Here is a 26094-nt window from a genome sequence, read left to right on the forward strand (position 1 = left end):
TGTTTGATACCTTTTCAAGCAATGAGCAGAAACTTTGTTACCTTCTGAAAAGGAGTGAATATTCAATGTGATAGCAGTTATTTGAGGTCAATCTCTAAATCAGATCATACAACAGAAAACAAAACAAAATTTGGTGCTTGAAACATTGAACTCACTGTAATTGGACTTGTGCCAGCCCATGATGAATTTTAGTCGGCACGGCACTTAATCTAGAAAAAAATGTATTAATGAACACACAAAGAAACAAACAAACAAAAAAAAAATTGTACCAGACGAATTAAAACAAATGCGAAACCTGGGGAGAAAAGGTCAGCTGTGAGCATACTTATTGATGACAGTCATTTTACATCGATTGCCCCTTTAAGTCCCCTGCAATGAATTGATCGCTTCGGTCTGCACGCACACTCTTAATCAAGGGCGGGACTTAATTGCTGTTTCCACTAATGGTGTAAAGATTTTTGCCGGAGTATTGATACATCTCAACTTGAAATTTGTATAGTTCAACTTGAATTAAGCGAAATATATTAGCTGCAAAGGATGATCTTTTCACCTCAGTTTTTTAGCAGAGCATATAACTGTACCTATGCGTGCTTGAGTTGCCTACGATTGAACAGAGTGGAAAATAATCAAATTTGAATTACGCGTTTTAACTTTCGATCAACTTTTTGGAGTGTTTACACGAAATATTACAAACAGCCAGACAATAGCAGAAATAGCGAAAAAAAATTGCTGCCTCGGAAATAACAGAAATGTGAGATTGAGAGAGTAACGTATTTACCCAGTGGAGAGAAAGTTGCATGATTTGTGTTGCTCCTTGTTAGGTCAGAACGTTATTTTTTCCCACCATCAGTAGGAATTGTTTACGTCATTAGTCACTTTAATGTGAAGAATAAACGATGGTATTGAGCCCATGCCCTGATAGCAGCAATCATAAAGCAGACAATCACTGGCAAATGACACTTTTTTCTGTTATGTGTTCTCCATCTGAGAGCAAAACCTGCCTTACACGGGTTTTTGGGACAGTGATAGCTTACAACGTCGGATTAAAAGTACTTTGCCATTTCCTTTTTTTGATTAATGAACCTCTACCTCACACTGAGTTTCATCAAGTTTCTGCGAGTGTAAAACTAATTTATGGTGGCCGGATATCCCAAAGAATTTTGAACATGCACCGTGCGTCTTCTTAATGGCCTCGTGACCAGAGAAAAAAACACCCAAAAAGTTACAAAAACAGATGATGTCTCAGATGTGGTTTAGATACCTTCAGCAACAGAACAAAGGTTCTGCTCGCAGCTCATAATAATTCTGCCAAAGTTTCAAACGCAATAGACCGCGAAGTTAGCTGTAGAGTAACGCTACATCGTGTTCAAGAACTCGCCTAATCGACCACAAAAGGCGGAAGTCGACCCTCAAAGGTTGGTTTGTTAGTTTGTTTTTCTTAGTTTACGTTTGGCCCATAAGGAAAATACTCGCGGAAACTTCAAAAGAAGCTTGTGTTTCAGGGTCTTCTCTTAACGGTACAAAAACAAAGAGATAACTTTTACTTCTTTTTAACTTGGGTTGTAAATGAATTGTTTATTGCAATTTGATATGATCATGAGTATTTGACTTGTACAGACAAGCAAAGTGCTTGAAGTGTTTGGCTATTCAATTTTACAGTCTTACTGACATGATTAAAAGTTGTAATGTTAGTTTCCGACTGACAACAAAGAATCGAAGGAACAGAAAGACAATATCCCATTGTCTGTGATCAGCAATAGTGCTGTTTCACAAGACAGTTCTGGAGAGAAACTACATACATGCATAGACCAATAACTGACAGTGCCATACTTGAGGATAGTTTACTGCTGTACGAAATAATTACTGCAATCTTTGCTAAGCTCTTACTGCGTAAATTTATGCAAAAAAAGGTACAGTGCGTACTACATAGAGAGGGGAAGAAAGATACATGTATATGATCGAGTGATTATGTTTTTGATGGCCGAGGACATTACGATATCTTGTTAATCTTTTCATAACTTTTGACTACGTGTATTCTTCGAGAATATGAATAATAAATTACAAATCACTTTGACTTCAACTGAATTAACCAATTGGTAAATTGAAGTTGATCTGTGACTTCTAATTTTAAACAATACCGTAGCTATCGTTGTAAACACATGGATCAGTTCTTAGCTCACCATCCTTGTTCCCGTTGGCTCCAACAGAGAATTACATTGTAAATTCCCACAGAGTAATGTAAATCTAAATAAAGAAAAGATGTGGGTTTTAACTTGCTGCACACTTGATACTGGAATAAAACAAGAGTGTTCAACTGATTACACTGCTTTCTAACATGGGGAGGTACAAACTGACCATGTTTGTGAAAGGTAGTCGGGTATGTTACTTGCAATATCCGTTCAGGGAACATGGATTTCCTCCGTCGTGTTGGTCAGCATCCTAAGATGGTTTTGCTTCATTATTATGGCGATTAACAACTGTTCAATACAGCAACTGTACAAAATCGATAAATGTAATGATGGTCTGCGGCTGTGAATGCCGTAATGCTTTGTGGTTCTGATGGTTGATATCAGAAGTCCAAAGCGCTTAGTCAGGAACAAACAATATAGTGTAAGGCAATCTCTTCGGAACTGATCGTCTGTAGTGAAACAAGAGCTTTGTTTTTTCGGGTTTTTTTTTTTTTTTTTAGAGAAGAAAGCGCTAAGTAAGCTTAAAAAGTTAATCTCGGTAATTTTCGCTCCATATCACATCTCCAGTTTGATAGAGATTGACGGTTCTTTGCTACTCTTAGTCCCCAAAAATTATTCTTCAAGGGTTGTTTTTCAAAGGCATAAAAACTCGGAGGACGTGAGTTCTGCTCTCTGTAAACCAAAGCTCAATGATCTTTCGTCAATACGGAAGGAAATGCTAAGAGGTGAATGAGTATCAAAGTCCGTTTTTCCTTGGGTTTTTATCTAAGTACGTTGGAGTCCTTCAATTGGCGCTTGCACGTGGCACGTTTTAAGGAATAAACCTTTGGGCAGTGCTAGGTGAAGCCTTTGCCCTCAATTCAAAGGTTTTGCCTAAAGTGAAAGAACGTTAAACTTTTGCTTCAATGACTTTATTTCCGACACTTTTGGTCAAAATACTCCTTTTACGAACAATGAAAACATTACTCTCCTTTTAATCTTCGGTGTATTGTTTCGGTTCTCAAAAAATTAACTTGAAGCATATAACTGAAGGAGAACACCTATTTTGAAACAATCTTTCTTTGAATCTCTTCGATTCGTGAAAAAAACTTTGACTGATAAAGATCTAAAGAAAGTATACTGCGTTTACGTCATGTAGAAAAAAATTAGAAATTTGACATATATATGTAGGGCCAAGCTGAAGGTGTCATCATTCCAGCAGCCAAACCGTTTTATAATTCTCCCTGGATGTGTTTCAGTCAGGCAAAAATGTTTCTGAAGAAGTGTTGTGAAATCTTTTTTCTGTAACTGAAATGGAGTAGCACATTCGACATAAACATGTGCACAACTAAGCTCCACATATTTTCTTATTCGGACGCAGACCTTTTACAGCGACTCGAAAAGAAAAAAAAAACATTTCTCTGAATTCATCCTCGCCAAAAGAAAACTAAAATGACTTAGCTGATTAAATTACTAAACTCATTAGTCTCATTAGTCTAATTCTGAAGGGAAAATTTATTTCAAGAGCGCCATATTGTTGATAATTGAAGTCCATAGGAGTCCCCCCTCTCCATCTTGTAGAACTGTTAAGCTCCTCATTTAGTGGTTCAACTGGAGGGTTCGTTTCGTTCATGATAGACACACAGCTGTTTTCATATCGAAAAAAAGAGATCTCTGAGATGAAATTAAACAGCAACAACAGTAATGAATACAAACATTGAGAAAAGATTGAGGAACCCTTCTCCCGCAAGAAAACTCCCATTTCGGATGTGTGAATAGGTTGCAATTCAGTAGCCAATGGGAGGAAACTTATCACAGAAAAGAATATTTATAAAGCTTTCACTGTTCTACCACTCATTTTCGCGACGTTTGAGCTGGAGAACGAGTGGAAAAAAATTGGTAAGAATTTGGCCTGGACAGAAATATCTTGCTAGCCCGAAAATTGAAAGGAATACATGGAATTAAACCACTACTCTCGAAACAATAGAGCAATAAGATGGTTTTAAACGTCTAAATTTTCGAAGAAGAAAGATGCGGGGAGACAAGCTTGTCAAGGAGGAATATCATGTCACCTGCAAATTGTCAAAGTCATAGACCATATTGCCAAATCTTTTTTTATCTGTTCGACCACTTGAATCATAGATGCAACTAAAAGTTACACACGCGAAGGATTCTCTTTCGCTTTTGACTGGTAAAACAGTTTCCTTTTTTTTTACGTTCAACAAATTAGAGTATTGCTATTTCGATGGGAAATTTTTCTTTTTTTCTCGGAGGGTTACATTTTAGGGTCGTTTATAATTGTAAAGTCATCGTTCACCTGGAAAGTTGTCACTAAAAATTCCCCCTAAGACAATGTTGAGGACTTAAACCAGTTGCATCATAATTAAACTTTTTAAGAGTTCATAATTTGCCAGACGCATTCAGGGGTTGTACGGTCATCATACAAAAGCTAGTAAGCCAGTTACTGCCGATAAAACTGCAAGGATATTGTTACAGAAATCACACTCGTCCTTTGAACAACTTTGTTTTTAGAAGGTTACATGTTAGAATCAAGACCTCGTCAGTCTAAAATAGACCTATCAAAAGTAACTATCTTATTGTTGAACTACGGCTCTTGAATGTGTGTGAAGAAGCTAAGATATTAAGTGAGAGAGTATCTAAGGTGGCAATGTTGAACGGTACATTAATTTAGTTTCTTGCTTGCAGCCAAATGATCCCATAAAACTTTCCGATTATTCTCCCATGCTCAAATACATAATAAGTGTGTCATTTGTCTTCGTTCGCTGGCAGGAAGGGATTTTCAAATAGCTTTTTTGAGATTATTTCAGTCTGCAGGCTGAGGCCTCCTGATGAGGAGACGACAGCTGGTCGCAATAAACAGAGAGAGAAGAGAGAATAAAAAAGGAACTACTTATCAAATCTCTTTTGTTATAAACAGAGAGAGAAGAGAGAATAAAAAAGGAACTACTTATCAACTCTCTTTTGTTATAAACAGAGAGAGAAGAGAGAATAAAAAAGGAACTACTTATCAACTCTCTTTTGTTATAAACAGAGAGAGAAGAGAGAATAAAAAAGGAACTACTTATCAACTCTCTTTTGTTATAAACAGAGAGAGAAGAGAGAATAAAAAAGGAACTACTTATAAAATTTCTTTTGTTATCAGTCTTGTGAGATCTCACTAACAAATAAACGAAATACCAAACGTTAAAGAGATATTTAAGAGTTGATGTTTTTCGAAGCTTTCTGTCGATTTTGTCTGCAACTTCTCCTGGTTCGTTCGATTTCTTAGTTCAGTTTAATTTTGATGTTTCTTTCATAATCCTAGTTTGTGCATATGGCAGCCGTTGAAAAGGAAAAAATCTCTGAAAAAGAAGCGTGGGCATGATCTGATTCATTTCTTTGTAATACTATTTGCTTCTTCTTGATTTTTGAAGACTTTCAACCAACAAGGATTTCCATTACGTGTCTTAACTATTGTATTGAAAAGATCCAAAAGCTTCCGTCAGATCACCATCAAACAAAATTTCCTTTGGAAAGCCAATTATGAATTGATTTTGACCTTTTGGTATGAATGTTTGTTGTGTTGGATTAGCCATGGCATTGCATGTAGGTAACCCACGGGTGTAAAGATCTCGGCCTTGCAATAAGAGAGGGTCTATGCGAATATCTAGAATTCCACCCCCATAAGACAGCACCACGTTGTGATTGACTGCATAGGGAGAAGGTATGGCACATGAAAGACAACTACAAAACAAGTTCTTTTCCCTCTTGTTCAATTTACTTGGGATGTTCGCGAGCATAAGTAGGAAGCTCCTGGGTTCTTTGCGGTTGACTAGTGCTATGAACTTTGGTGGCTTTGCTTAAGGAATTCTTCATACTTGAACTTGTACATCAGATCAAGAGATGATGGAGGTAATTTGAGTAATGAATTGAGCAGAGGTAATCACTGACTACCTATCTAGGCAGAAACCGCAGGTCTGACAGGAAAGTCAACTCGCATCCTCATGGGTTAAGGCCATGGCATGCGCATGTTTTTCAAACATATTCGGGGGAGCGAATATGCAAAAATTTTTTTTTTCTTCTTACCGCAGTCAATCCAGTTATTTATTGCTCTTTGGGGATTTCCGCTTTTCGACCACTGATATTCCAAATCTGTACGCGGTATTATTTCTTGCTTCGTATGTTTACTTGTGAAGGCCGCTGAATGGAGGTGCATGAGTTTGGTGGAGTCATGAGGGCGGGACACGGCTCTATTTCGTGAGCCACGCCCATGTTCCGGCTTTGGGATGCGTTAAAACATGGAAGGAAACGGGAAGAAGATCTTTTTTCCTTATTTTTTCCTTAATTAAATTCTTTTTGATCTACACCTTGTGGCGACTGGGAGAGATTGATAAGCTAATTTTACGTTTGACCTTCTTATCAATAAATCGTTACCGGCCACACATAGCCTTTATACCTTCAGTGAATCCGGTTCTGTCTTAAAAACCGACAACATACTACTTTGTACAGTTATTAGTAAGAAAAGCGCACCTCGTAATTGTCCCTGTGTTGCGCATTTTAGTTCAACTTAATTGTGTACATGCTTTATCATGGTCATGCACACAATGATGGAGCTAATTCTAATCGAGCGCCAGTCTAGTTTTTCCTTACTTTTTGCCTGGCTCCATGATCAGAGATCCCACAGAAAGCAACCATACAGGATTCGATCTTATTATAAGACATTCAAACGCCCACTTCATTAATTGAAAAAGTCAGTTTCTCCTACAAGTAACAAACGGACCAGCCAAGCTTGAATATTTCCAACTAGGTACACGACGGTGGAGTTAAGTTCTCTTACAGCTCAGTATATTAAGTAAGTAACAGCTGTTATTCCACTGTTCACATTCGATCTCTCGAAGCAGCTATGATTTGCAGTCCCACTTCAACTCAATGCTATACATAGCTCATTGAGTATACATAATACTTGATAATACAATTTGTGGTGGTAAGATATCGAACAATGTTAAAATAATCTACCACCCGGCCTGAGAAACCATGCGTGGCTAGCGCAATCTATTAATCTAGAAATCAATGTGGTTTTTATGGAACACATTTGTTCCATGACCCTAATAGCCTTACAAGCCGTAATGTTTTCCATGCGTCTCTCGTTCTCCGTCTCGCACAACCTTATAAAACTTAAAGTGATGATTCACATTCAACCCAGTGAGGTTTCCTTGAAGCAAATCATCTTTTTAGAAGGAAAAAAATATCAGTTTAAATTCCTTTAAAAGAAAATATCCACAAACTTCTAAATATGCAATTAGTTGGGGTGAACTGCTTGTCCTCAAGGGTTGAGGCATACTCGGACTAAATGAATATAACGTCTGTTTGAGAAATTGTATCAATCCACTCTGGACTTATCCTCTGGCAAGTTTAATTAACTCTTCTCTGTGATTGAAGTTTATCTATTTCCATAAAATAGAATTGTTCTAAACAAGAAATGAAATGAACATTTCCTACCCAAACACATGTGAAAGTCATTTAGTGAAAATTTAGTGAAGATTGATTTACCATACGGTACGTGACTAAATCGATAAGATGGGGCGGCTGACACGAACACCCCCATTTTTTTCCTTTTAGGTATGGACTATTTAGGATTCATTGTAAATCACGACTTAGTCTGAGTGGGAAGGTTCTTTTGATCCGCTTTACACAATGACTATTTTTTCCAGTCGTTTCAGTTTCCGTTTTTTTTGTCGTAAGTGTAAAGTAGATTGTTGTTGTCTATTTTTTTTTTAAAGAATATGAAAATAACATGCAGGTTCTAGGACTTGATCCGACAGACGCCGATCAAATACACCCGCCAATATCTTGGCAATGGTTAGTCCTATGATTTCCACAGATATGTTGCGCTATCTTTGACTGGAAAGAACATTTCTGAATCAGCATAAATCCTTAAATCTCTTTCTAATTGCGATTATTTTAAACCGATCATATCTAATGTTCTAATTTTGAATTATATTGTCCACGGGAAGGTGATTTGCTAGGCTGTAAGTGCTGTTCTAAACTGACAAAAAGACGTTCCTTTATTTGAGCCAACTAAATCTGATTAATTGTGGTGCTTTCGTGGAGGATAGAGATACAGAAATGCGTTAAAATGTTCAACCCTTATAGATACCTCCCAACTCTATTTGTCTGGTTTTTTTTTTTTTTTTTTTTTTTTTTTTTTTGCCGTTTTGTTTATATTTTAAGCCGGAAGCTTAAAGAGTGTCAAAACCGTTTATAATCTGTTTTACAAAGACAATCATTTAGCGACAAACTAAGCTGGTTTATTGCAAATAAATTGAATGCGCTTCTGTCGAAGATTTAGCTTAAAAACATGTTCTGCTCTGTACCTCAGCGATGATAACAGACATGTGTTAGGTGAATACAAGATACCTGAATAGAGAACCCTACTGTGAAACTAAGGCTGTATTGTCTTGTGCCAGTGAATGTTTCTAGTCAATACATGAACATAAACCACGCCGACTAGTTTGCACAATTCCTAGAATCCTGAACACAATGTGGTTTGACTTGACGAGCAGAAAATTAAATTGACATTAATTGTCAAGCAGCTTCGTCCCCTTTGGATCACTGGGGTCCTTTTTATCTGTGAAAGTTAAACAATAAGCTACAATTTCAAACGCATGTTCCTTAGTTCTTCAGGTAGACATAAGATAAAGATGCAAAAAAGATTAACGCAGTCAGACAACTTGCAGCATTGACGGCCTACCGGGAAATATTGGTGGTAAAACAAGCGTAGGTTAGCAAACGATGAAAATATTCTCCACGGGAAACTTCAGAGCCTATTTCCTATCTGACAAGAAAGCGTGCACTCACTTTGATTAAGATGTTATCAACCTGATATATTGTGGGACTTTCGCCCAATTCCGTTTAGGTTCGACTGTCTGATAAGAAGCAGATCCTGTATAAAAGGTACGGCCTGCAGTGTCACTTACTAAGGTTTCACAAAACTAAGCTTCAAGTTAATCAGGTGTCGCTACTAGACGACCTGTGTTATTAAGCAAGAATACTTGAGTCAAGCAGAGAAGGTGGAAATACATTTAACGGCAGTTAGAACTTGAAGTAAGATTTACAAGCAGGTATGTTTTCATTCTCCTTGCTAAAAGAGTTCACGTGTTTGACATTTGTAGTGAAATCTGAATTTGCAAAGCTCAAAATAGGTCACATCTACAATACTAACTTTCGACGAGCTCTTCTTTCGCATCTGTAAAAACTTACGCGACGAATAAATAAGCGGGATAATCCGTATCCGCTAGAAACTGAAGTACTTCATTTGAAGAGGTTTCAAGAATCCGTTTGGAAACACGCAAATATATTCTTAATGCCAATTATGCAAAGAAGCTCGCGTGCCACTCACTGACATTTCGTGACGTACAATCTTGACCGACAAGACAGAAAACTTTCTTGATTCTACGGTCGTGTTAAGAGAAAATCGGAAAGGGAAACTTTTTGCAAAGTGTTAGTACATGATTTAATGCCTCAGATTTCCGTTATCTCGGCAAAGACTCGTTTCATTTTACAATCAGTGAACTTGCTGAGTTTTATGACATCGAGACTATTTGAATTATCGTATTATTTGATCTGAGAAAAACTACAAAGAAACATGTGAGTTGTAGAAACTTGTGTTGATACCTTAGACTAGTGTCATAATTTAAGTTTCAATCCGCAAATGGTTTTTCTCGATTATCTGCATTTTTTCTTCATCATGATAACAGTTATATTTAGAATGTGTTTCACTTGGTCGAAGCCTATCCTATTTGACCAAGAAATTGAAAGATAATTGTTCAGTTATTTAAGGAAATGGGTGGTCTTTTGCCGTTATCATTATCTTCATGATATGAATCTAACTTTCAACGAAATGTCTTCCTGTGGTTCGATAGAATTTGGTATAAGGTTATCCCCAAATAACCTCAATTCATCAGCGAACAACAGCTCACTAAATTTCAATTTTTCTCTTTTTCCTTAAATAACAATTTTTAGAAGTCCGGGTAGGAAACAGGATTTAATGAATATAAACTCGAATCACTTTTAGATTCATTAGAGGCACTTGTAAACTCACACATCGTATACCAAAAGAAGCAGAGACAAGCTCTGAAAATTGTCTCTGGTACCTTAGCGCAACTTCGTAATTTCATGATCACGATCATTTAACTGTTGACCTTTACAAATTGTGTTGAGTGAACATTCTAATCAATGCGATTATATTTTGACAATTTCACGAAAGAGCGTGAATAATGTTTACATTTCAGACTTGATTGCCAAGGTCCCTTTTAACCGGGTACGCTGAATCTTTTCCTTTTTCCACCAAACGTGATCTTATTTTCCTATTGAAACTACTTACCAGCATACGATCAATGTGTGTCTTGCTGGTACTAGTCTATGAGTTGAGCGCCCATTTTAATCAAACAACTGAATTTGACAGCCCAGATGTCAAACTCAAAGCTGCGTAGTGCCAACGCCTTTCAAGGCCTTTAATCACGCAAAGTATCATGTTTGAAATTCCAAAATAACAAAACATTTCTGAAGTCTTCGAGTGGTTTTCTTTAAAAATATCAAGGTTTGTGAGTCTATTGAAAAGACGGTTTGTTCTAGGTTTTGATGAGGTGTGCATGTAAGCATGATCTGCATTATTCATTATGTTTATCGCCGATTCTTAAAAGAAATGGCTGACTGAGAACGTTCGACAAGAAACATCCGCTTTGGTTGGGAAAGCTTGTGCTGGATCGGCACAAAGGAACTCTGTACAGATGAAGTCACCTTTACCCTTTGTCCATCGGTCCGATTTAACGGATGTGAAAAAAATCAAAACTTAGATAAACAGTCGTGTTATTCTATATTTTTCTTCTTCACCTCCTGATGAAACTCGTTGACCCCAGAGAAAACCTGTTCCGTGATTTTCAGATGAATTCTCACAGGAGTTCTCGTATTTCCAACAACTGGGAATGAATCAGTAGTGATGAAGGTTAGTTCCCTTGGCCCCTTTCATCGGCTTTTGTGCTCTCTTATCGAAACTGCTCATTCACACCTCTTTGAGACTAATTTGTAAATGTTTTCTTTAGTACAACTTGTTTAGTATTGATTGCACTCGGGATGATGTTCGTGTACAAATGAGAATCCAGCTGATGTTTGATGGCACCCTTGACCCTGTAATTACCGCAACGACTGAAACCTAAGAAAAATAATATTTTCTGGACCAACAATCACACCAGCTAATATCGAGTATTGAATTCTGTTAATGGCAATATACTGTCAGTGTGGGTCTCTGAGTGAATGGATTAGCCGTTGTATTTAAATTATCTAACCAGGATAACAAACTTGAACTTTGAGTTACAAGGCGGACGGACTCCGTTAAATATAATTTTTGAACCGGAGATTTCTAAATTTTCCTTTTTCCTGGGATGGGCATGTAAATCTTCTTCTGGTTTGCATTAGTTTCAAACGTCAACTCACGCGTTGCTGTTTGTAAGTTCTTGATTATGGTGCTACGCAGGACATTTGTTTTTAAGGTTAAAATTTAGCAGAAATAAACGATCTCAGTACTCCTAGACTGACAAGTTCGTAAAAAAAATTCATGTTAAAAAATTCTAAAATGAAAAGAGATGTAATTGTCTGTTCACAATCCTGTTATGGTTTGGCACGATATCGAACGTACCAGCTATTTCATGGTCAAGCTTGGAATTCATCCAGTGTACAGGCCCTTCAAAACCTAAATGTTTGCGCCTGCCTTTTATTAGGTTATTTCTATTAAAAGTGATAATTTTTTTTCAAAAATTTTCCGTCCATGAATACCTTAGGTTTTGCAATGAACATTGACATTCCTATTTCGCCGGCAAATCTCTTGGCTTAAAGATATATTCCACTTCGCATCTTTTACAATTTTAGTGGAAAACATTGAAAATATTTGCTTTAATGTTGGTGATCTTTTCGTACTGCTCAAAATTTTTGTGAAGGACCGGTGATTTAGCGCAGTACAGACATTAAACACACTTTTGAAATTTCAAAATGTGCACAATTTGGGAAAGATCATATTGTGCTTTCAATAAATCTATGCTCGTTGTATAGATCAGGAAGTGTACGCAATCTAGTGAAATTTTTAGGGAAATATGAGCAATTTCATCGTATCATTTACGATTCCATAAGAATGTCTGCTGAGTTCTATTTGTGTGGTCTGTGTTTTGTTCTCGTGTCGCGCCAGGCCTCAAACCTAAAAGCTGGCTCCGTCGAGGTCGAAGTAAAATACAGCAACATTGTATGGTCGCGTCTACCTCTTTTTCTTTAAAGACGAGAAGAAGGAACTGAACAGACAGTGATAAAGTGATTGTCTCGCACGAGCTTGCCAACTTCAAGGAAAAAGGGGGGAAAGCTTCGAATTTTGAAGAATGGATGTCAACAAAATAGAGTTACAATTTATCACTAAGGAATGTGGATAATTTATAGCTTTACGTTTGAAGATGAAAAATCTAAGTAACGCCCTCAAGTGGGAAGATTTCTGGAATGATATCATAAAATATATTCCAGGATATAATTCTGACTGAGCTTAGGAGTCGAAACTGAAATGATGCAATCATGTCATGTTTAGCGATTGAGCTTGTTAAAAGCAGACCGTCTTGATTATTCTGATTTGGAAAATGCTATGTGTTGGTCATATATAGCAGGGTCAGGATTTGGAGAATGGGGGGGGGGGACGGGGGCAAGCTGATACCAAGAGGAGATTCCGTTAGGCTGTTTGGTTGCTGGTTTCGTGAAGAAACGTTCAAAAAAGCTTTTGACCATTTTGATCAGGATGAAATGAGGAATTTTATGATTCCCTTATTAGGATAAACATCTAACAGCATTTAGGACAAAATTAGATAAAATTGTTGTAGACAACACTACCTAGAATGTTATGATTCAATATTTTAAAACATAATAATGCATGCTGAAATTAACAAGTCTGCACCACCTGAGTCTTCGCCTTTATTTTCGGGCTTTAAGTGATTTATTTACCGAAGGTATCCTTAGCCCGCTTACTCCTTTTGAGCTCTGTTTTGACCTCTCGTAATTTTTAAGGATTTTGCTGACCATATAAAGGAGTTATTAGGACGAAATACTTAAGAAAGTATTAGTTTTCAATTAGCCTGCTTGGGATTAAACTAAAAAGAGGCTTTGCCAAACACGCGCAAGTACATGCTTGAAGTGCATTAACAAGTGGTAACTACATTCTAAAAGGACCACCAAGTGATAGTCACTAATAGCTCTTCAAATATTCGATAAGATGATGTACTTCTGATAAGAAAGTGCTTTAAAGACTCTAGTGGGAAACATATAACACAGTACCAAAACTTGCTTTTTAATCTAAAACCTTACAAACACATGTTACAATACACATGATGGTTTTTTAAATAGGTGAAACCTATCCCCAAAAGGGAGATTTCAACAGGTAATTCTGAGTTAATTTCTCAAATTCCTAGCAATTACGAAATGACGGACATCAGAATCATGATAAGTTGAGTTCAGTGAGAAGTCTCCACTTCCATACTTCTTTAAAATTGTCGTAAAGTTTGTCCCGCTACTGCACTAAAATTTGATAATTAAAACAAACGCAATGGGTAGTGCTTCATCGATGACTATAAAGTCAGTTTTTTCGATGAAGACCTGCTATAAAAAACAGATGTCCCAGACCTCACAAGTTACTGAATACTTGGCAAAGATGATTGTATTGTTGAGAAATGACCCACTAATCATGGTGAGCTTTCAATTGTTTTTTTGTTATCTTAAGATCTATAGGATGACCCATACAATATACTTGAGATAAGCTGTATTGCGTAAACAAACTTTGTTTTTAGTTCTTTTTGTTTTTTTTGTTTTTTTTTTGTTTTTGTTTTTGTCTTTTTTTTTTTTTTTTTTAATTTCCTTTATTTGAATCAACTATCCGATGGTGAACATGTTTCCGGCTTAAAAATCCCAATGATTCCGAAACGAGTCCCCGGCATCCAGTTGGTGCGCACAATCAAAGTCTGTTAGTTGTTTTCTCTGAATGTCATTAGGACACTTTATTTTTCTTCAAGGGTTGAGAGATTGACTTAGAAAGTATTTAAAAAATATCATCAGGCATGCCGGTAAGCAAACTACATCTTACCAAATTTGTTGAGCTTCTATTTCTCGTTTTGAGTTTGTGCAAATCACAACCTTCTATGACAAGAACCTGGCCCGATACAGTTGACATCATATTCGTTCAGATTTAGGAAAACTTGTCGAAAACAAAGCTCCATCTTCCAACTATCGTTTTCCCTCTTGGTTGGCAAGAATACCTACATCTTCTCTTCTACGTGATTCCCATAAAAACCCCGTAATGTGAACGCCGGTCCGACAACGGTAATGTCTGCACACTTACCGGTTTTTTGCGGTTCTCATCACAGTTGTGTGCAAAACGGTCAATTATAAACGATGTGTTGGTTTAGAGGTAAATCATGTACCTCTGGCCGGCGGTCTTTTTGAGAAAATCACTCGCAAGAAATGAGTGACACAGCGGCAACAATGTTAAAGAAGGTTTTGGAAAAAGCGATTAAGAAGTAAGGAGTTAACATGTCATTTGAAAAGTACTTCCTTCCGGAAGACAAAACTAATTTTGAAGATTTTTATAGTTTTGTCCGATGTGTTAATCTCGGTTTCTGCGGTAAGCCAATTCTGTAGGGGCCGAAATAACGATTAGAAACATGGTGGTTATAAAATGTGATTTGAAATAATTCGATATGCATGCTGGGGTTGTTTGGCCCTCCACAAAATATAAACTGTGGCATTTCTGTAGAGAATGTTTTATTGCCTATGTTATCCTTTATATTGATCGGTTTATGGGTTAAAGTGTTTATTGCCTTCGGCTTCCCATGTATCCCTGTAATCGATTAGGTGTACAACCTGCTATGCACAGCAAGTGTCATAAGGAAATACATGTTTAATTGTAGGACTGTCTGACTATTTATATCACATTTATCACTACACGTACACTGAAGATGGGATAATATTATACAAAATATGCACATGTATTTGGTTTCTCAGGGAAAGGGTAACCTAGTTGTCTCGAACATATTACAGTCCGATCTGATTGCAAAGTCATTTTGAACCTCTTTCTGTATTTCCTTTTTATTTTGTTTCTTCCTATGCTTCCTTTCTTATCAAAGAAACTTTCAACATTCGCGCAGGAATTTGTAATAGTGTCGCCTTTCCCTTTTAATCAAGGTAACTTATCCGTCGGCTCCCTTTTATGGGTGTCGAGTTGTTGGCATCTAACAGGAAATACATTGTCGTTTTATCTGCGGCGTTATGAACAGATTGCTGTAATATTCTGAACGTTTCGTATATCTCTCAAATTTTAAAATGACCCGGTCTTATCATTTTGACACCACTTCTGTGTGGAGGGCTAATGCTCAAGAACTCCAATCACTCTTGATAGCAAAGGCGCTCATCTGATTCAGTCAACTTGCTAGCTTCCACTGGATTAGCACGTGCATCGGCTAGAAAATCCTCGCAGTACTTAATCAAGGTAAGCCGTTTGCTGCCTGAAAAGCGTTACTAACAAAATCCAAATCCTTTTCCGTGCAACCTTTCCATTGCCCGAGTTAAGGTATGCCTCCCTTGTTTCTTAGTTATAAAAGAAGCAAAAAATTCAAACACAAACAAATTTTGAAAATATGAAATCTCTTCAGCTTTGGTAAAACAGCTAAGGAAATTCACAATTCTCTTTGTAAAGAAGACTAAACTGTAAATCGTTCTTCTCGAAATATTTTCTCACAAAAGAATTTACGGTCAAAGTTTCGTAATTACAAACATCAGCTCTTGATCATAAAATGTCATCAAAGTCAGTGGAAGATCCTTTGACACTCTTTTTTTAAGAAAGAATCCTTGACACCGTCTCACCTTCTGATAGGTTTCAGCAGATAGTCTGAGGTTTGGCGAAGAATTGTCTGCATTTGAGTAATTCTTAGTCATAACCCCTTATTACAACCTACCCTTATGGAGTGTATCGGTCGACCATCCAGTTTGCCGTTGCAAAAAACAAAAAGACGGTTTGACTAGGTATGCGCGATCCCGGGTGCGCGACGAACAAGCATCTTAAAGACTCGTGGGCTCTTAAACTGCGCTTTCTTATTGCACACGACACGTCAAAATCACCTAAGATATGTCATAGGACTTCGCTAAAAAGAAGAAGCCACTTTCTGTCAACTCAGAGACTGAATGGAATTGAAATTATATTTGCGTCCAAGTAGTGGGATAGATCTGAGATAACCACCTTTATCCATTTTCTCCAAGACCTTCAATTATCCTTGAGCTCAATATTCGCTTTAAGTTGCTGAAAAACAGTATAAACTCCATTTTCTCTTTCCTTTCGTCATAATGTCTTTGCAATGGTTTGTTATATGTGAAAAAAAAAACTCTACAAAAAAATCCCATAAAAACTTCTGTCAGGCCCTGTACATTTAGAGGAAACGAACTACTTTCCTTTTGACTTTATATCATAAATTTTTTAACAAAGGATATCATTGGAGCTTTGGCTGCCCTTTAGAGGCATGCGAACGCATAGTACGCTGACCAGGATTAACTACGCCCCACCTTTTCTATCTATCATTGTCTTCTCAGGCTTATTTTGTGTTACTTGGGTCGTAAATTTGGGTTAAAAAGTCAACTTTGAAGAATTCGTACATTGGTAAAGGGAAAACAGATGTTATGGTTCAAATTTTGAACAAAGAGGAAAGTCACCTTTACGAGAGGAAAACCTCCTGCGGCAAATCGCACGCAACTAATCAATTAATGACGCCACTACAAACCACAAATAACGTAATTTTGTGTCGAGCTCTAAGACACTGTCTGCCATAGCACCGTGAAATAACCTAAAAATTTTCAACGAGGAAGTAGACGTCAATCCTATTTACTATTCCAAAAAAATTTGCTAATTTCCTATTTACAATAGGATTTACGTAGTTCACACAAATCAAACTTCACATTTATCCTTATCAAAAATAAGAGGACCATATATAGCAGTTGATAACTAACGACATTTCACACATTCTGGGTCAAGCTCTTTGTTACACGACTTGATATTTCCTGCCAACGTTTCTGTATTTGAAAACTGAAGCTATTATTGAGTTTTGGCTAATGGCGATAACAGACTATTAATTTTTTTTTCCCTATGTGTGTGTTTTTCCAAAGAAGAGTGTTAATTTTGTCATTTATCAGCAATTTCTATTTTTCCTGCGCGCGCCCGCGCATTTTTGATCCACCCATCCGCTCAGTGGGTGTGCACGTACAGGATATTACATGGTCGCGCGCCAGGTCATACGCAATCCTTTTAGTTACGCAGTAATTTTGACTCGCACGCTGTTGTTCCTACGAAAGAGAAAAATTGGCCATCTTGAACTGAGCCAGCGAGATACCAAATTATACGGATTTCAATCGAAGTCATCCACCCCGGCTCGGTGATTGTAATGAAAGGAAAAAAAATGCGGGTCTTGGCTAGTCCACTTTTCTGTGATGCTGTGTGTAGCTATGAAAACATTAATATCTACAGCAATTATGTTAGTTCATGTCTAGCCACGAAGAAGGTACATATTACAGGAAAAATCCTACTATTTCATGGAAAATTTCAGAAACTCCTAGGACTTTAAGAACGAAAAATTGTTTGATGCCCTGATAACTTACAACCTTCCGATAACTCTCGACTTGTTGTTTATCCTTACTAAACAAGCGCGCGTGGATTGTATAGGTATATCATTCCTAATCTTTAATCAGTGCTAGACGTCGGAATGGGGTCACTTCCTGCTTCTTACACATTCTAATGCTCGAGGAAAAATGTTTTTTACAATTTTCAGAGCTTTTAAGGTGAGCGATAAAATGATCGTGACTACAGGTAAGATTTTGTACTATTCTACAATTTTACCCAGGGACTTAACCGCAATCGAGTATTCAATTTTCTCATTTCAAGATTACACCCGAATTCATTTGTTGTTCCTCAGTCTCACTGTAAATGCCAAACTAGTGTAATCCCGCTACGAAACTGTTGGTTATATCACATTGCTATGAGCTTACACGAACAAAGAAGCCTTACATTGCAAAAAGGCCGACCAAATCAGCGATTTTGACCTCTCCTTCGCCATCTTGATCTGCAGACGATTACGATGGCAAAGCACCAAGGGAATGCCGACTGAATCAGATTACTGTGTGTTGACCTGCGCAGCCGTCACGCTAAGTATGACATTCGCGCCCTTTCTGTCAGTTGAGAGAACAGCGAATTTGTTTGTCGTGTTTCCAAGTTGGCGTTAGAAGATAGCGCCATTTGTTTTAAAGCCCACAATAGTTCAGTTTTGTCATTTCCCGATACAAACAACATATGTGATCGACAAACTTTGAGATCTTTTCATCCTTTGATCAGCTTGACAAAAAATTATATATCTCGGTGTTCAATAACGCTGTTTCGTTGTTTTTGTTGGCGGGTTAATATGTAATAAAAAACAGATATCCATTGTTCGCGTTTATTCGAATAGCTTTTTAATTAAGAAACTTTTCTAGGAAGGCTTAACCAAAATGTTTGACATAGTTTAATTTTTTGAAAATCATTCCGCAAGATGTTTAACATATTTTCTGTTATATTGAAAAAAAAAAAGAGTGCTATGGAGTCAAAACAAAATTAACCACAAGACTTAAGTTCTAAAGAAAATTATATGACACAGCGGATTTACCAAAATTAAAACGCTTATTAAAACAAGCTAGCAGAAAATAAGGAAGTTTTAAAATACCGCTAAACACCTTGAACTGTTCTCAGCTTTCTCAACTTTTCCGGTGACTTTTAATTGTTTATTTACATAATACCCTCGGTGAGTTCATATTAATTATGACACTTAATAAGGAGGCTCGTTGTTTACCAACACGAACATTCCATGACATAATTTACTGCTGGACAATAGACGAGAAGCAAAGAGTCTCAGAGCAAGTCAAAGAGCGATCGAAGGCACACTGTTGATTTCTCGTGCTGCTATTTTCCTTATTGTTTAAAGTTAAAAAGTGATCGAGGTTCTCATCACCGCTTATTATAAAGATGATTTGTATCAATTGGTTTGTCTGGGTGTGAGGTCCCATGGGACGTTAAGGTCTTATTATAAACTGGTGTATTATAGTCCTGAAATTGAGCCGAAAACAGGTCAATAAAAATCCTTGTGAGTCAAAGCATTAAAACAAAGTAGAGAAGGGGTGAGCAAAGTTACAACCAGCAGTAAAGTAAAGAGGTTGAGAATTTTTGGGATAAGGTAGGTGAGCATTGCTTTATGGTTAATCGACAGAGCCCGCCTTAGATACGTCTGACGCTCTTTTAGTTTCATAATGTCGAAATACAAGGGAAAAAGAAACGTAATAGGTCCAAAGTTGGACCGAAATTGCCTTATTAAAAGAGGATTTGAAGATTACTTGGCTCGTTTCTCAGCTGTCAGTCTAGTAAACCCAAGCACCACAACCACGAGTGAAAACGTTTTTTCTAAGTTGTCCGGCCAGTAAAATCCTCTTCAGAAAATCGGGCAGAACAAACTGGCAAAAGAAATGTCTAAGAGTTGAAAGTCCACGATAGATTCTTACGTGAGTACTTACTTAAAATGTTTGAAAGAACCAAGAGAGTATAAAGACGAGTTTTGAAAAACATCTTAGTTAATCCTGTAGGCAGTCGTAGTTGATATGCACCTGTTATTTCGTCATGAGGAATTATGAAAGGAGGCAGCTAGAAACTTTTTACTTGGGAGAAAATTTGGCTGGTCGTGATGTAAAACGCGCAAGATAAGCCGACAAAGTGCGCAATCAGTTATTATCGGCTTAATCTCTATTGAAAGAAGTCTGGCCACTTCAGTCATAAAACATTTAGATCAATAACTTTTCTGCACGAGTAAATAAAACTGATAAATAGAGCAAATACGATTTAGAACCTACAGCACACACGGAGAAGGTCTTGACACTCCCTTTTTAAGTTTTCACTGTTACATTCAGTCAAACAAGTCAAAGAGTTCTCGTTGCACCACGGGATAATTATCATATATAGTTGTCATGACTTAACAACTTTTATTGTGCTAAAAGACAAAAACAATGGTTGTTAAAATGATACGACCGTGTAGTGACAATCTCTTAATTAACTACTAGCCTCGCAGAATGTGAACGCGTTTGCTAAATTTTGAAGCTCTTTTGAAAACTTGCTACGATTTTGCCTATAAACTTTAAATACTACCTTCATGGGTTATAAAGATCTCTTTCGGTCATGAAAGATCGGTCTAATAGCTTATCGGTCTAATAGCTTGTTTTAATTAAGTTTTTTTTCTCCCATTACATAACATTCATAGAATAAAGTGCCGTCAGTAGCTGACTTTGTCTTCTTTATCAAGTGTAGCTGCGGTAACCACTTTGAACGAGACCCGCGCAGCGGAATTTCATTAGGAGGCCAGATTTCTCTTTTGTTCCAAATTCTTATGATAAACCTTTATTCTTTTATCTTGCCAGATAAAGACACCGCTCTAACTGCAGCTAACATGGTACTATTCAAGATACTAACACTTTTCCAGCTTTTGGTGGCAGTGGAATTTTCATTCTTCTCTCCTGTCACATCAAGTCAGTGGCTGTAAGTATCAAACCAAGAAATCTCGGTACCTTAATAAAATCCTCTTCGAGAACGAAGGGGATTTTATTGATTGAAGACGGTGCATATTTTTTCGCACTGTCTGGTCTCCGCCGTCGTTAAGTTCAAAGTATTACTTTATACCATCTAAATCTATCAGCATCTAAACACTATGACATCGCAGCTCAAGAAAAAAATTGTGCTCACAGCTCTTGATGACAGTAAAGTGGGTTTATGATTCAACTGGTCTCTTTCTTTAAAAATTGAGAGGTACAACAACAAAAAGTCATTCCCGGCCAGGCATCGTGGTAACTGAATTAAAATAGACAAACTTTAATCACGAATGGATAAAGGCTGATAGTTTCAAAAGAAACTGTTTGGGGCTGCGTCGGTGGGGGTAACGAAATAATTTCAATATATCGACAAAGTTGAAATGGTAAATTGGCCACCGTTACGATTATAAAAGCTGAAAAAGGAATGAAAAGGCCGTAAACGCAATCAGGGCTTTACAAAGGCACAAAGAAAAAGGAACCTGCCCAGAATCTCTACAATATAGGGCGAGGGCCAAAATAGGAGCGGACGAGGATTTCAAAAAAGAGATAAAGCAAATCCGTAACAACGCGGAGCAAGAAACAATAAAGGCGATCATGTGCTTCCAGAACGTAAAAGCAAACAACCATCATCCAACAATAAAATTTACGGCTGAAATTTCCGATAAGGAAACAATATTCCTGGACACCTACATCTACAAAGGCGAACGATTCGAAAAAGACGCAATTCTCGATGTGCGTACTCATTTTAAACAAACTGAGACATTTCAGTATACACACTATAGTTCCTGTCACCCATAAGGAGTTAAAAAAGGCTTCATAAAAGGGGAGGCCCTTAGACTTCTCAGAACAGACCCCTCTCAAACAATATTCGAGGAGAAAATTGCAAATTTCAAAGCGCATTTGCTAAAGAGAGGCTACCCAGAGGACCTCATTAACACAACCCTCTCAGAGGTGAATTTCAAAAGCAGGAAATTAGCTCTTCAACAGAAACAGAAGACGAACCCACGAATCTTGCCTTTTGTTACACAATACCAACCATCAGTGCCAAACCTAAAGCAAATTCTCATGAGAAACTGGCATTTAATAGAAACACAACCACTACTGAGCGAACTATACAAAACTCCGCCGCTCGTATCTTACAAAAGAGGGCGGTCGCTCAAAGACATACTCGTTTGGGCCAAACTTTCATGATAGGCTATTCTAAACACGCGCTGGGGAGTCGTGTAGGCCTGTCAACCCCATTTTACAACAGGCGCACTTACTTGATAAATCGAGAACTTGTAAATAGCACCAAAGATGGACAAATCAATCGCTTCATTAAATTGATGAAAAGAAAAAATTAGAGGCAATTTAAAAACATATAGTTGAAATTTAAAAACGATCTATGGCAAAAATGATTAAAAACTACGAGCTTTCGACTTCCCGAACTGCAGTCTTCGACGGGTAAAATCGCTTGCTTATCATTCAGTTCTTTGTTTTTAATCACTTTTACCAGAGATCGTTTTTAATTTTCAACTATGTTTCATCCTGGCTGCGGCCTTTCAATATTTTCTCATAAAAACATATAGATTATTCTCTTTGGGCCAAAAGTACAATCAGTGACACTCAATTTCCGTTTTATTCATTAACCTAATTTTGAATTTTTGCCCTAGAGCTGCTAGAGTTAAAAAGAAGATTGTAAATTGTAACTTTCAAAATTGAATCAGTGGCATACACGTAAAATTTGTTTTTCAAAGTATCTGATTCCAATCGTAGATTAGATAGTATTCATAAATGATAACACCTAATCTGTTAACATTTATAGATCGCTGGCGCTAAGCAGCTCTGTTGCGAAGTTTAACACGAGACGAAGCTGTGACGAAGCCGGTACCCACTTTAACAACAGACAAGTTCAAGTCTGCAAGAGGAATGTTGACGTCATGAACAGTGTTAAATTTGGTGCCACAATTGCCGTTCAGGAATGTCAACACCAGTTTCGCTACCGAAGATGGAACTGTACCACTTTGCAATTTGAAAAATCTCCTGTCTTCGGAAATTCTGTAAACGGAGGTAGGCAACTTTTCGTCACATTTTGATTTCATACCCAAGCGTCACTTGTCGAACTCCTGTAAAAGCCTCCATCAAGAAACCCTCACTCTTGAAGTCTAGTAAGAAATTGGACCGTCTAATGTTTAATTTCCTCTTAATGACAGTGCCTGTAATATTACGCAGCATGTAATTAACGGTAGACAAGTGAAAATAATTTTTAATGAGCTTTATTCCCGCTTATTCTGTGTAGGAACTAGGGAAGCTGCTTTTGTTCATTCCATTTCGTCAGCTGGGGTAGCTTATGCTGTGACGCATTCCTGCAGTGCGGGAAAACTTGGACGAAGGTGTGGCTGTGACCAGAAGAACAATGGAAAAATGTCGAAAGAGGGTTGGAAATGGGCAGGATGTAGTGATGACATCGACTTTGGAATTGAGTTTTCCAGAACTTTTGTGGACGCAAGAGAACGTGGTCGTAAGGGAGAGGATCCTTCTCGTATTTCCATGAACTTGCACAATAACAACGCAGGGAGAATGGTGAGTTACTATGCATTTCAGCTTCAGGCAAGATCATTCAAAATCATAGGGGTGTTCATGAGGTCATGTCGTGGTTTCAATTTGCGGATTTCGATCCATTTTGTTTGCTTCTGCTCTGGAAAGTTCGTCAAGATGACGGCAGCATGAGACGAGATTGCAAAATTGGTCCTGGTCCTCTTAGTTCGCATCTTATTGAAAGACCCAATTGAAAGCTAAAGATTTATATCGATAATTAGTATCAGTAAAGGAAAAACAATTGGCAAACTCATGTGCTACAACCAAGTTTAGTCCAGACCTGAAAAATAGACAGAAAATACTCTTGCAGCGTTCTTAAGTGTTTTTCAGAATACGGCTACTATATCTTTGTCTTTCCCTTGTATGTTAAATGAAATAAGAGGATAAAATGCGAAAAAACATGAAATCTACACTAAACAATCTTTTAACCAACTATAGCCTCCTAAGCTGATAGCTAGCGTTACAGTAACATCTGCATAATCCTCCCCAGCGTCTTCTTCTTGTTCTTCGACTTTCAAAGTAAACTCGAGCTGTGAGGATCCTTTGACGAAAACAGGAAGAAAACCAAACTATCATTTTCACCCTATTGGTTCATTTTGTGCAAATTAAAGTATTTTCAACAACAAAATTAGGCGACCGGCGCTTCCGTGTTTACTCATGAAAGGTCCAAAACTCGAAAGGGTCGAGTTTTCTTAAGCATATTCTCTGTCATCGGCGCTTCGAAAAGGAGTTTACATGGAGTAAGAGAAAGCAGACCGAGTGAATGCACTTTTGGTATTTTGATCAAGTAAAAGTAGTATGTCCCGCCGACGATTAGTTAATTTACACTTCTATCAACAGGCCATCCTAAAGTACATGAAAATTCAGTGTAAATGCCACGGTGTGTCAGGGTCATGCAAGGTGAAAACCTGCTGGCGAACCCTTCCCAATTTTAGACTGGTTGGAGATCATATCAAAGAAAAATTCGACGGAGCCACGGAAGTAGAACTAAAGCAGATTGGATCAAGGAGAGTTCTTCTTCCAAGAAATCCAAATTTTAAACCACACACTGCGGTCGACCTTGTTTACATCGATCGTTCACCTGATTTCTGCACGCCAAACCTTAGCACTGGCTCCCTTGGAACCCAAGGAAGGATGTGTAACCGCACATCTCAAGCTATAGATGGATGTGAGTTGATGTGCTGCGGTCGGGGTTACACCACACACCAGGAGGCCAGGGTGGAGCGCTGTGAATGCAAGTTCTATTGGTGCTGTTATGTCAAGTGTCGCGAATGTCAGAGGCGAGTCGAGGTTAGCATCTGCAAGTAAGCTAGGCCGGTTCAGTCTCTCGACAATTGTGAGCTTTCATATGGCACAAACGTTTTTGAGACGCGGACGGAAGCCAGTGGTGGAGAGTTTCTATTCTTTCGTTTGCGACAAATTTGTAAAGCAAGATCTTTTCAAGTGGTTAGTTCTGACTATAGAGCATCAAGTCGATTCAATTGATGCTCTCTTAATTGGCTATTAACTTTTTTCTCTGACAGCCGTCCGCATTTCAAGAACGTCTCTGCTCAGACTCCTAATGTTTTCGGAAGGGAACCGGTGTTATATACTGAAGTGAATGAGAAGATCATTCACCTTTAAGCAAGGTTTAGAGCACTACACTTTTCGTCACACCAGTGCAGGTTATCATTAGTTAGTTTAAGAAACAGGTTCAGCGCAAATATAAGTGTAGACTAAAATTATTACAAATCACGGTATAATCATTAGGGTCCTGAAAATAATCACGTGACATTCTCAGGGAAACATCAAAGATGACACCGGCATATTTTAAGTGAATCCAAACTGGAGCTTCATATCATTTAAGTGTTTGCACTCGTCATTTGAGTCAGATTCTTATGTGAGAAGCTGAGTGTCTGTAGATTCTGTAGAATGTCTGTAGAATGTCTGTAGATAGAATGTCTGTAGCTGAATGTCTGTAGAACAAGGGGCCACTAATCTGAACTCTTCTCAAAGTCTAGCTCTCGTAGAGGTATGGAGTGATTGATAGTAGGTGAGGAAGGAAGGCCGGCTCATGCGATCATGGTATCACTGACGACAATTTAAGGAAAATAAAGTGAAGAGTAAACACAGTTTAAGTGACCATAGGAATAAGAGTTAGTAATGAAAAATGGGGATGGCCGACTGAAACAATTTTTAAAGAAAACAAGAAAGAATTTCATGATTTTGCGTGTTACGTGAGAGTGGTTCTTTAATTGAAATGTTAAAAATTATCAAATACCAAGCAAATCAAGACGTTTAAAAGCACAGAAACATTTTCATATTTATTCGAGCAATAAAATAATAGATTGATGTAGTCCACTGGTAACTGCATATAAGGTGTACACCTTGCAATCTCTGGTTTACATGTAGTCTTATAATAGTGTAAACGACAGTAGTGACGTAGAACCAGTGTCGGTAGCCTCTGTTGTGGTGTGTGACAACGTTATATCTTAAGTTATATGAAAAATATTTCCAACAACCTACGCCGCAATTCTAGATGTTCCTCCTGCGTGTACAGGAAGCATAAACCATTGAAAAGCGGCTATGTTTGCAAAACAGTAACTCAAAACTACAAGCTAATAAAATTGTAAATATTTTAGAAACGTCAGCTGCAGCT

At 37.7% G+C, this 26094-nt stretch overlaps 1 protein-coding gene across 3 annotated transcripts; it reads left to right on the forward strand.

Annotated features, from left to right (window-relative positions):
- Positions 1 to 1188: 1188 nt before the first annotated feature.
- LOC111338419 (protein Wnt-4) lies at positions 1189 to 26085 on the forward strand. 3 transcript variants are annotated; one of them, XM_022944910.2, is made up of 5 exons: positions 1189 to 1415; positions 20712 to 20829; positions 22684 to 22928; positions 23158 to 23441; positions 24297 to 26085. In XM_022944910.2, the coding sequence occupies exons 2-5, from the start codon at positions 20741 to 20743 to the stop codon at positions 24762 to 24764; spliced, it is 1086 nt and encodes a 361-aa protein (XP_022800645.1). In that variant the 5' UTR covers positions 1189 to 1415; positions 20712 to 20740; the 3' UTR covers positions 24765 to 26085. The 3 variants fall into 3 exon arrangements, with proteins under 3 accessions (XP_022800645.1, XP_022800646.1, XP_088588069.1); XM_022944911.2 differs by lacking the exon at positions 1189 to 1415 and adding an exon at positions 9136 to 9289; XM_088731943.1 differs by lacking the exon at positions 1189 to 1415 and adding an exon at positions 15561 to 15729.
- The last annotated feature ends 9 nt before the right edge of the window (positions 26086 to 26094 follow it).

This window comes from Stylophora pistillata, chromosome 8 (genome assembly GCF_964205215.1).
Source record: "Stylophora pistillata chromosome 8, jaStyPist1.2, whole genome shotgun sequence".
In the NCBI taxonomy this organism is placed as follows: domain Eukaryota; kingdom Metazoa; phylum Cnidaria; class Anthozoa; order Scleractinia; family Pocilloporidae; genus Stylophora; species Stylophora pistillata.

What these genes read in the sequence shown, in the direction of transcription:
- LOC111338419 (XM_022944910.2), top strand. Translation starts at nt 20,741, where the DNA reads ATGGTACTATTCAAGATACTAACACTTTTCCAGCTTTTGGTGGCAGTG. An exon ending in GTCACATCAAGTCAGTGGCT is followed by an intron (nt 20,830 to 22,683) that starts GTAAGTATCAAA and finishes TAACATTTATAG; the next exon opens with ATCGCTGGCGCTAAGCAGCT. An exon ending in CGGAAATTCTGTAAACGGAG is followed by an intron (nt 22,929 to 23,157) that starts GTAGGCAACTTT and finishes TATTCTGTGTAG; the next exon opens with GAACTAGGGAAGCTGCTTTT.